This window comes from Oncorhynchus nerka, linkage group LG25 (assembly GCF_034236695.1).
Source record: "Oncorhynchus nerka isolate Pitt River linkage group LG25, Oner_Uvic_2.0, whole genome shotgun sequence".
NCBI classification, from domain to species: domain Eukaryota; kingdom Metazoa; phylum Chordata; class Actinopteri; order Salmoniformes; family Salmonidae; genus Oncorhynchus; species Oncorhynchus nerka.
In genome coordinates this window covers 23,943,230-23,955,409 of record NC_088420.1, presented here as the reverse complement: position 1 = coordinate 23,955,409, position 12,180 = coordinate 23,943,230, and the positions used below count along the sequence as shown (strand labels likewise).

The following is a 12,180-nucleotide window of genomic DNA, read 5'->3' as shown; positions in this document are numbered from 1 at the left end:
TTGATGTTGAGATGTGTCTGTTACTTGAACTCTGAAGCATTTATTTGGGCTGCAATTTCTGAGGCGGACAACTCTAATGAACTCTGCAGAGGTAACTCTGGTTCTTCCTTTCCTGTGGCGGTCCTCAAGAGCGCCAGTTTCATCATAGCGCTTGACGGTTTTTGCGACTGCACTTGAATAAACTTTCAAAGTTCTTAATTTTCCAGATTGACTGGCCTTCATGTCTAAAAGTAATGATGGACTGTCATTTCTCTTCGCTTATTTGAGGTGTTCTTGCCATAACATGGACTTGGTATTTTTACTAAATCTTCCTTATACCACCCCTACCTTGTCACAACAGAACTGATTGGCTCAAAACGCATTGAGGAAAGAAATTGCACAAATTAACTTAAACAAGACTGTAAATTCAAATGCATTCAAGGTGCCTACCTCATGAAGCTGGTTGAGAGAATGCCAAGAGTATGCAAAGCTGTCATCAAGGCAAAGGTTGGCTACTTTGAATAATCTCAAATATATTTTCATTTGTTTAACACTTTTTTGGTTACTACATGATTCCATGTGTTATTTCATAGTTTTGATGTCTTCACTATTATTCTACAATGTAGAAAATAGTAACAATAAAGGAAAACCCTGGAATGAGTCGGTGTGCCAAACCTTTGACTGGTACTGTATATATAGATAGGATAGGATGTATAAGCATTATGGACAGTATATTGATAGAAAATGCAGTCTATCTGAAGAATATGTAGGATAGTATATATATATATATATAGAGAGAGAGAGAGAATAAGGTATATACATAGATGAAATGGGTAAAACAGTATGTAAACATTATTAAAGTGACCACATGATCAACCCATACTATGAGGGTTGACTCCTAACGCAAGATCCACATGTAATTCAGACTTTGGTAAATCATGATTTAATGGAAATGAGATTTGACCATGAAAGCATCTTGTGATGATACCACATGATCACTGTTGACATTTGCTGGCAAGTGGCCAGTCCCTTTCACATCATATTCAATCAATCGTTCTGTAAAGACATATCGGGTAGAGGCAAAACAGAGCCATGTCACATCAGCTGTTGTGTCCCAGCAAGATGCAAGTGATTACTTCTGACAGCATGGTTGAACAGACACACTGATAACAAGCTAGTACAGAGAGCTTGAATGTGCTTAGTGGTTGAATGGATACACTGATATACAATTACAAGGAGTGTGAATGTGCTGTACATCCCTCCCTTTGCTTATTAAAGCAATAAGGCATGAGGGAGTGTGGTATATGGCCAATATGCCACGCCTAAGAGCTGTTCTTATGCACAACCCTTAGCCGTGGAATATTGGCCATATACCACAAACCCCCGTGATGCCTTATTGCTATTATAAACTGGTTACCAATGTAATTAGGGCAGTAAAAATACATGTTTTGTCATACCCGTGGTATACTGTCTGATATACGATGGCTTCCAGCCAATCAGCATTCAAGCTCAAACCACACAGTTTATAGATAGATATATCCCCTCTGTAAATTGTATATTCCGACTGTAATCAGCCTATACTCCAGAGTTATGTTTAGAGAGAGAGTTTATTAGTCACATGAACAGGGTTGCAGATGTGAATGAAAATCTTAAGCTTCAAGCTCCAACAGTGCAGGTCAAAGGGAAGTGAATGAAACAGTAAAATTAATAATAACATACATATTTACAACTAACATGATAAATTACCATTGGGGTGGGGGCAGTGAAAATGTCAGTTGAGGGGGGTGGGAATATCTATAGGGGGAGAAGTGGGAGGGGGGATGGGTAGGAAGTCCAGGAGGGGGACAGGGGGAGCAGTGGTCTGACTAGTGGTGGCTATTCAGCATGATAAATGTCAATTGGGTGGGGACAGGGTAAATGTCCATTGAGGTGGATATTGTGTATGATGTCCAAGTAGACTCGTGTCTCTATTCTGTTTGTATATTGTCTATTGCTGGCAGCACCACACTAAGGCAAATTATGGGTATATGTATAAAACATTTTTTTTAAAGGTGATTCTGATAATAGCAGTAATGTAATGACTTGTATAGTAGCGGTGAGCAGTAGCTGTCTGTACCTGTAGTAGTCCTTTGCCTGATGCGATGCTGCCTCTGACCAGAGGTGGAGGAGTAGCCACAGAGCCAGAGGTTGGCTGGAGAACAGAGAGAGAGAGAGAGCGCGCGAGAGAGAGAGCGCGAGAGAGCGAGAGAGAGAGAGAGCGAGAGAGAGCGAGAGAGAGAGAGAGAGAGAGAGACCAGACAATTGATGGCAAGCTTTGTGCATTTGCGTCTGTGCGCGTGCATAGTGCATTTGGACATTATTCAGACCCCTAGACCTTTTCCACTTTTTGTTACGTTACAGCCTAATTCTAAAATTGATTAAATAGTTTTTCTCCCCTCATTAATCTACACACAATACCCCATAATGACAAAGCGAAAACAGGTTTTTAGACATTTTTGCACATTTCTAAAATAAAACAAACTGAAATATAATATTTACATAAGTATCCAGACCCTTTACTCAGTACTTTGTTGAAACACTTTTGGCAGCAATTACAGCCTCGAGTCTTCTTGGGTATGACACACAAGCTTGGCACACCTGTATTTGGAGAGTTTCTCCCATTCTTCTCTGCAGATCCTCTCAAGCATTGTCAGGATGGATGGGGAGCGTTGCTGCACAGCTATCTTCAGGTCTCTCCAGAGATGTTTGATCGGGTTCAAGTCCGGGCTCTGGCTGGGCCACTCAAGGACATTCAGAGACTTGTCCCGAAGTCACTCCTGCGTTGTCTTGGCTGTGTGCTTAGGGTCGTTGTCCTGTTGGAAGGTGAACCTTGCCCCCAGTCTGAGGTCCTGAGCAGATTGTCATCAAGAATCTCTGTACTTTGCTCCCTTCATCTTTGTCTCAATCCTGACTAGTCTCCCAGCCCCTGCCACTGAAAAACATCCCCACAGCATGATGCTGCCACCACCATGCTTCTCCATACGTGAAGCTTGGCATTCAGGTCAAAGAGTTCAATCTTGGTTTCATCAGACCAGAGTATTTTGTCTTTAGTCTTTAGGTGCCTTTTTGCAAACTCCAAGAGGGCTGTCATTTGCCTTTTACTCAGAAGTGGCTTCGGTCTGGTCACCATAAAATGCCTGATTGGTAGAGTGCTGCAGAAATGGTTGTCCTTCTGGAAGGTTCTCCCATCTCCACAAAGGAACTCTGGAGCTCTGTCAGAGTGCCCATCAGGTTCTTGGTCACCTCCCTGGCCAAGGCCCTTCTCCCCCGATTGATCTGTTTGGCCGGGCGGCCTGTTATAGGAAGAGTATGGTGGTTCCAAACTTCTTCCATTGAAGAATGGAGGCCACTGTGTTCTTGGGGGCCTTCAATGCTGTAGAACTTTTTTGGTACCCTTCCCCAGATCTGTGCCTCGACACAATCCTGTCTCGGAGCTCTACGGACAATTCCTTCAACCTCATGGCTTGGTTTTTGCTCTGACATGCACTGTGAACTGTGGGACCTTACATAGACAGGTGTGTGCCTTTCCAAATCATGTCCAATCAATTGAATTTACTACAGGTGGACTCCAATCAAGATGTAAAAACATCAAGGATGATCAATGGAAACAGGATGCAACTAAGCTCAATTACGAGTCTCATAGCAAAGCGTCTGAATACTAATGTAAATAAGGTATTATTTTTTTCAAATATATTTTTTAATACATTTGCAAAACTTTCTAAAAACCAATTCTGGCTTTGTCATTATGCGGTATGAAGTGTAGATTGATGAGGGATTAATGTAATTCATTTTAGAATAAGGCTATAACGTAAGAACATTTTGAAAAAGTACAGGGGTCTGAATACTTTCTGAATGCACTGTAAGTGTGTGTACGTGTGTGTGTTTGTTTAGATGCCTTCTGTACAGTGCTCTCCTTCTGGATCTGGCTGTGTCGTAGTTTCTTCAGCAGCACCAGCTTGGCCTCCTGGAGTCTCAGCTCCTCCTTCAACTGTTTGATGATGCGCTCCCTCTCATCTGGGCTGCTCTTCTACACAAGGGAAGACAGCATGGGATCATACACACAATTACATTAGAATTGATTTGCATCCATCATGGATGAAGACACATTGGGAGTAGCACAAAGAGAAGTCGTTCTCTGTGTGTGTGTGTGTGTTCGTACCCTGAGCAGGTCAGTGTCTGTCTTTCTGTAGTAGTTCAGGCCGTTCACGACGGGGATGGACAGCTCGTTGTCTGACAGCACTATGACATCATTGTTTGGTGACAGGGGCTGCCTCTCTTTCTTTACGTCACTGAGAGAAGAGAGAAAAACGAAAACGAAATAACTAAACTCGACTTTACTAGTAGGAAAAAATAAGACATGGAAAGCCAAACCCCCTTTCCTCACGCAAATTAATTTGTGCGTGATCATACAACACTCATTAATCATATTACAAATGATGGCCACAATGGCCAGTATGCAAACAGACAGAATCAGCATTCGTCCAGTAGAGGGCGGTAAATGATAACTTTTCAGTGATCTACGAGTGAGTGGATACTGTTGGGACACCAAAGTCTATCTGAGATTCATAGACCCATCATAGTGGAGTGGAAGCTCTGTTCACAGCCCGGTCTGAATAAGAGCCTTCCTCTTCATATCTTTTCACTGGTATGGTAGTGTCAGAAACTTGGGCCAAAAGTTGTGAGTTTATGACCAAGTTGTAGGCCCAGCCTGGGAGATTACATCTGGCCTCATTGCTTCCTCCGTGGCTGTAGCTAGCTGTTGTTTCCTCCAGCCTGAGGAGGACAAAGGGGAGCAGCGGTATGTAGTCTGTGACAGAGAGGCCGACGGAGATGGAATGCTCACCCCCCCCCCCCCCCCGACACAGCAGGCGTCCCGCTCGTAACCTGTGGGTGGGGTTGGTGACTCTTGGTAGGGACAGTAGCTGTGCCTGAGGCCCGGTATGTCAGGGACCCACCCCTCCCAGCTGCTGACACCAGAGTCGCAGAGCAGAGGCCTACAGGAGACATTGGAGAGGAAAGCGAGAGGGGAGAGGGGAACGTGGCTAGGACCCAGCCTATTGTATACACTCTCACTCACTCATTTATTGACCGTGTGTCTTGGGCTACGGTGCAGAAGGTAGGGCACTCAACAAGGGCAGTCTCCCTGGCTGGTGCAAAACATCCCAGATCCCTACCGTGGTAACAGGGCTGACGCCTGGTTCAGTTTAGAGGGGAGGCAGAGGGAAATACAGTAGCTATGATTCACAGTCACACCATCCACAGCTGGTTATTCAGGGGCCATGTAAAGCAATGGCCCACGTTGGGCAAAGAGTAAACTGATGGATAGGGAGGCCCCCCAGACACACACACAGTGACCAAACCAGGAGAAACTCTTAGCCCTGGCAATGGGCAAAGTGAGGGTTATTATCTGTGGTGACAAAGGCGATCTCCTCCACCCTGAAAGCTGATTAGACAAGCATAAACAAAAGCCACGTACCTGGTTACATAAGATCCAGAACCTCACTGCTTCTTTTTCTACTAGCTACTGCTTCTCTGAAAAACTCTGCAGTATTGACTTCCACTGAATTAGTAAACTCGTGGGGGAGCAAAGTATCAGGTAGAAAAAGTGCATTCCTTCAAACCACTACTCATGAAACTGGACAGAAACGTCATCAACAGTTCTCTCTAGCTAGTCTAATAAGGTCTATCTGGCCAAAATAGTGTTTTTAAAAAATATATTTATAATTCAATGAGAGTGGAATGCAATGCTTATTCTAGCCATCGCACCCTGTTTATGAAAACAGTTGGATCAAAATGCTAGATCTCCTCTACAGTGCAAACACTACAAGTTCATAAAAAAAACATTGAAACTTTAGCAGTACAGGCTTAGGGTGATGCAAAGGTGACAAGGGAAAACTTCTGCAGTACATAAAAGGTCCTTCCTTGGAGGCTAGCTTCCCTTCTCACTACTGCCCTCACCTCTAGTGTATATTAATCACTCTACCGAGTGAAGAGAACGCGTGACATCAGGCATTTCCCTGCCCTGGTCATGTGACACACCCACCCAACAACAGCCCCTCCTTCCCCCAACTGCTCCTTCCAATCTCCAATGTGGAAACCATGGCAACGGCCAGCTGGAACCAGTTTGTGACAGTTTGTGACCTTCATTTTGTGTGAAGTGAGGCAGAGTTCAGGTGCTGGAGAAAATGGAGGCAGTCAGCCAGAGCCTCAAACTTTTCAAAATGGGGGCAGGCCACCCTGAACCGAGGGAGTACAGACATCCACTTCCTGTGTGAGAAGCCCACTCGCTAGCTAGTGCAGACAGTAGTTCAAACACACACACAGTAGTTGTCAAGCAAATGTCCCTTTCCAGTCAAAACAAAGCAGTAGAATAATCTAATCACCTAAATAGACCCTGTACAGACTCAGACACAATCCATCATATTGTAAACATGCAGCACATGCCAGATGGGAAAAATAACTATTTAGACCAACATTCGAAAATGAAATGTAAATCCAGAGTGTGACGGTAATACTATTAACAAAAAGAGACAGTGTCTGAGGGTACCACAGTTCAGTTAGGACTGGTTCAAATTTACAGCTAGATAGAGTGTAGGCTACCACAGTGTGTGTGTGTAATCAGTTTGTTTCACCTCTTGGATGTGCTCATATCTACAGGCCTGTCCCCGGTCTGCACCTCCACTTTGATGGTAGCCTTAACCTCACTGGTCTTCAGGATGCTCATGCTGGCCACCTTGGCTGTCTGCTCAGTCTTCACCACATCTCCTCCTCCACCCACAGCCACTAGAGCTATAGGTCCATCTGCTGCAGGTAGCAGGTCACAGTTCTCCAGCTTTACCTTCTTACTGTCCAGCTCCCATCCAGGGCTGCCAGGGGCAACCACATCCCTCTCCAGGGCCCGCTTCCGGCTGCGCGTCTGACGCACCGCCTCCTCCGACATCACTGCCTGGGATAGAGAGAGACGGGGGTTAGAGATATGGATAAACACACAGGTCAGTGTCTGTGGACAGCATAGTTTTATTAATGACGCACTGCCTCAAAATGAGTTGAAAGTTCAACACTGGCTGATAATGAGTGTGGTCATGCAATACAAACAATGAAAACAGCACAAATCAAACCTAAATGCCCACTAGGGCACCATATCAGTGGAGTGTGGACTGTGGTAGCAGGCTGGGTATTAATTCCTCCAGCTGTACTGGGGAGGGCGGGGGGCTCTCTGTCTGACTGACCTATCTGCAACACAGTCTCTGAGTGCCTGTTCCCCAGATGCTGACCCAATTCCCCCCTCATTACCATAATAGAGGATGTAGAAGGGAGACCCACTCAGCTCAAACACCAGCTTCACCCACAACTATTACACCGCACAACACCATAGATAAAGCATCACTCAAACAGACATGCAAATATCTCACAGACACACAAATGCAGGTTATGAATTGAAACAAGAATCAAAAGTGTGACCTCGAAAGTGTGTGCATTCTAGACTAGAGTTGAGGTACAGGGAAACCTACTCTTATCTCCTTTCAAACGGTCTGACTTAAATATAATTGTCTCATCTCTCTCCTTATAGAGGTTCTAAACAATCATTGGGGCAGCCACTGTATACCTGTGTACACACTAGAGGTCGACCGATTAATCGGGATGGCCAATTAATTAGGGCCGATTTCAAGTTTTCATAACAATCGGAAATCTGTATTTTGGGCGCCGATTTGCCAATTTTTTTTTTTTTACACCTTTATTTAACTAGGCAAGTCAGTAAAGAACACATTCTTATTTTCAATGACGGCCTAGAAACGGTGGGTTAACTGCCTCGTTAAGGGGCAGAACGACGATCCAATCTTGCAACCTTACAGTTAACTAGTCCAACGCTCTAACCACCTGCCTCTCATTGCACTCCACGAGGAGCCTGCCTGTTACGCGAATGCAGTAAACCAAGGTAAGTTGCTAGCTAGCATTAAACTTATCTTATAAAAACAATCAATCATAATCACTAGTTAACTACACATGTTTGATGATATTACTAGATATTATATAGCGTGTCCTGCGTTGCATATAATCTGACTGAGCATACAAGTATCTAAGTATCTGACTGAGCAGTGGTACGCAGAAGCAGGCGCGTAAACATTCATTCAAACAGCACTTTCGTGCGTTTTGCCAGCAGCTCTTCGTTGTGCGTCAAGCATTGCGCTGTTTATGACTTCAAGCCTATCAACTCCCGAGATGAGGCTGGTGTAACCGAAGTGAAATGGCTGGCTAGTTAGCGCACGCTACTGGCTCTGAGCCTTGGGGTGGTTGTTTCCCTTGCTCTGCATGGGTAACGCTGCTTCGATGTGGTGGCTGTTGTCGTTGTGTTGCTGGTTCGAGCCCAGGGAGGAGCGAGGAGAGGGACGGAAGCTATACTGTTACACTGGCAATACTAAAGTGACTATAAGAACGTCCAATAGTCAACAGTTAATTAAATACAAATGGTATAGAGGGAAATAGTCCTATAATTCCTATAATAACTACAACCTAAAACTTCTTACCTGGGAATATTGAAGACTCATGTTAAAAGGAACCACCAGCTTTCATATGTTCTCATGTTCTGAGCAAGGAACTGAAACATTAGCTTTCTTACATTTTTTTTTACCTTTATTTTAACTAGGCAAGTCAGTTAAGAACAAATTCTTATTTTAATGACGGCCTAGGAACAGTGGGTTAACTGCCTGTTCAGGGGCAGAACGACAGATTTGTACCTTGTCAGCTCGGGGATTTGAACTTGCAACCTTTCGGTTACTAGTCCAACGCTCTAACCACTAGGCTACCCTGCTGTTAGCACATAGCACATATTGCACTTTTACTTCTCCAACACTTTGTTTTTGCATTATTTAAACCAATTTGAACATGTTTCATTATTTACTTGAGGCTAAATTGATTTTATTGATGTATTATATTAAGTTCAAATAAGTGTTCATTCAGTATTGTTGTAATTGTCATGATTACAAATACATTAAAACAAATCGGCTGATTAATCGGCATCGACTTTTTTGGTCCTCCAATAATTGGTATCGGCGTTAAAATCATAATCAGTCGACCTCTTGTACACACTTCTCCCATCAGATAAAGAAAGCTGCTGACTCAAGGTATTTTTCATCCACTGTGACATCAGAGCAGAGCTCCACATGACCCTTCCCAAGATTCCATGGGAGACATGAAGCACTTCCCTGAGAACTGGTTTAAACCGGTCTGTGGTTTTAATCCCTGGAGAAACCAACTGGCAGCGGGAGAGGCCACAGCCGCCTGCAACTGGGTAGGGGAGAGAGACAGCGTCGCCTGGATTCCAAAACATAAATGTCTGCCAGCGAAAAGGCCACTGAAACGTTTACACAGACAACTGAAGGACACAAAAAAAATCTATATCACCGAATCGATCACCATCAATAGGAATCCACGTAGCCTATAAAGTCGAATGGAAACTGAGATTGTAACTTTATTTTGGTGTAGAAAACACTGATTGCCAATGATCATCGCACCGAAACAATACAGACTCATTCAGAAAAACAGATTAGCACCAACTTAGTTGCGGTCTAAACTTAATGTTGAGAGTTAGAATAGTAGAATACACAAGGTGCAATTTTGAAATGTTATTGTGCATCAGCAGTCTTTCTTTTTACATCAGTCATTGACAGTCACTCATTTAGCCCATGTCAGCTAAACATGTTTAATCTAAACTTGTAATCATGGTCGAATTACCAACCCGGGGGGTTAATGACTCAGATATCATTAAAAAACATAATTTCTCTCCACCCTATTCCAAAATGTGTAACTTGCAGGAAATGAGTTATACAATTTTTTAAATATTTTATTATATCCACCCCATGGCAAAATGTGTAGAATTGTAGCCAACTTGCTTTAAAAATGCAAAATGTTCTCTACGGCCCATGGCAAAATGAGTAGACTTGCAGGAAATTAACTATAACACTAAAGAAATGACACTCCGCTGTCAAGAGGGGGACCGCTAAAATGTTTTGCACAGAAGTTAACAAACTTGAATAATAAAACATGGCATGTAGAAATGTTGAAACTGTTCGCAAAACAATGTCCATACAGGCTAGAACACTTTACAATGCAAGAAGATACCGGTAACTTCCAGCTTTGTAGCTCAACTTTCCTTGCTATGCTAGCTGACAGTGAAAGCTAACATCAATTGACTACCCTAGTACTTTGTTTGTGATAATATGCAAACCAGAACACAAAATATGCTGATTTTAAAGATGAGTGCCACCAAAAACTTTATTAATTCACTTATTCGGTCTCTCTCACGTCTCTCCAAAAGAGTATCTATTGCCTATGCTCTGTTAATGTCATTACTGGTTAAAGAGACAGCAAACATTTTTATAAAAGCAGCTACTTCTATGCAAATGTTTTTTGATCACTACAAGAAAATAAGTCCCAAATGGAAGGGAAACAGATTGTTTGTCATCAGCCAAAACAAGCTCAATAACTTAATGCATGCACAGACTCTTATTGAATATGGATTAAAATCAAATCTTATTGGTCATACACATATTTAGCAGACATTATTGCAGGTGTAGCAAAATGCTTGTGTTGCTAGCTCCAACAGTGCCGTACTGTGGATAGGCCTAGGCTACAGTACATCTTGATTTACCCAGTTTATCTATAGAGATTTCCCACACAAATAAATGATTGCCATTAGGTTGTTAGATGTTGTTTTTAACCAATCAAATTGATTGCAGAATTGATTCATTCATGCATGCATGCATACATGGCAGTCTCTGAAAAATGTTACCATAACAAAATTATAATGTAATGATATTGAACTCAAAAAGATGCCCAACGACTGAACAGAGCAGTGGCCGGGTTTCTCTGTCTGGATCAAGTGCCATTCTGTGACTTTAGCTAATAGGCCTTTTTTTTGCAGTGATACTGTTTCGGTACCGTTTTTGTATCAAGTATTGTGATGGTATCGATTATTGTGATACTAAACCTGGTATCGAAGTCAAAATTCTGGTATCGTGACAACACTACTTAGGGCCCCCAAAAGGCTGGCTCTGACTGCATGTGTAGCAGTGTTTCCATTAGCCGGTAATAACCAGCTTTTGCCAAAAACAAATAAATAAATAATTAAAGCTGATAAATAAAATTGGCACCGGCCAATTGTCTGGGAGAAAAAAATATCCCATTGTAAAATTATGCTTTTTTTGCCTATTCATTGATGAAAAGTCAATGTAAATACATTTGACCGGTCATGCTTATCGGTGTATGGGTTAATTTGCATCATTTAGTGGAATTAAATTGGTGCGTGTGAATTTTCATTAGTCGTTAATATTCTTATTTAATCACCCGTGCACAGCATACAGATACAGACCCTAGCTTAAGCGAAAAATATGTCAGACAACGTGAAAGCTGCTGCTACAGCGTCTGTTGCTGCTGGAGTGAAACTTGCTTTTAAATCAAATCGTACTTGTCACATTCGGCAAAAACAACAGGTGTACCATTAAATGGTTACTTACGAGCCCTTTCCCAACAACAGAGTTAAAAAGCAGGAAAAAATACATATCAAATTTGCACAAAAAAAAAAATCAATAGTAACACAAAATAATGAGGCTATTTACAAGGACTACCGGTACTGAGTCAATGTGCAAGGGTATGAGGTAGTTGAGGTAATATAAGCCCAATCATTGCCCAACAATACTAAATATAATCTAATATTAAAAACAGTTTTGATAGCCATCCTTAAAAAAAGAGCTACTATCTTTATTTCTCAACTGGCAACTGAAGTGCACTTCCCATTCCAGTGCATATAACGGTAGGCAGGCTTCAGCGCGTCACACACCACTTTGCAATGAGCTGGAGGCAGAACGCATTTTGAAAACATATTTAAATTGTTTGAAATCTGAACGTTTTACTACATATCTTGAGGTATCTTTACCTCGCTTCAAAGTAGCCTAGCCAAAATACGACCAACCGTGAAAGCAATTTTATAAAGACTACCATATGCCATTGAAACCAGCAGCCTATTTCCCTCAATTTCTATAATTCAACAAACATGCTAGGTTGTTGAATCTTTAGATGTCCACGGATATTTTCATCTCTCCCATGTGCAGTGCGAGTCTGACAAGTGTTTTTCCACTAACAGCATTATGGAACGAAAATTCACAC

At 42.4% G+C, this 12,180-nt stretch overlaps 1 protein-coding gene across 9 annotated transcripts in view; it reads right to left on the bottom strand.

The window, feature by feature from the left end:
* Positions 1 to 12,180, bottom strand: part of LOC115109252 (transcriptional repressor p66-alpha-like) — a 42,833-nt gene that overhangs the window by 8,704 nt on the left and 21,949 nt on the right. For 7 of the 9 annotated variants that reach the window (XM_029633970.2, XM_029633963.2, XM_029633966.2 and 4 more), the window contains exons 2-5: positions 6,651 to 6,964; positions 4,178 to 4,307; positions 3,914 to 4,045; positions 2,096 to 2,170 (exon numbers count right to left, since the gene is read on the bottom strand). In XM_029633970.2, coding sequence (XP_029489830.2) covers positions 2,096 to 2,170; positions 3,914 to 4,045; positions 4,178 to 4,307; positions 6,651 to 6,958 — 645 coding nt within the window. In that variant the 5' untranslated portion in view covers positions 6,959 to 6,964. Of the gene's footprint in view, positions 1 to 2,095; positions 2,171 to 3,913; positions 4,046 to 4,177; positions 4,308 to 6,650; positions 6,965 to 12,180 lie in introns of those variants that run through there. The other 2 variants (XM_029633964.2, XM_065009682.1) reach the window with 2 other exon arrangements.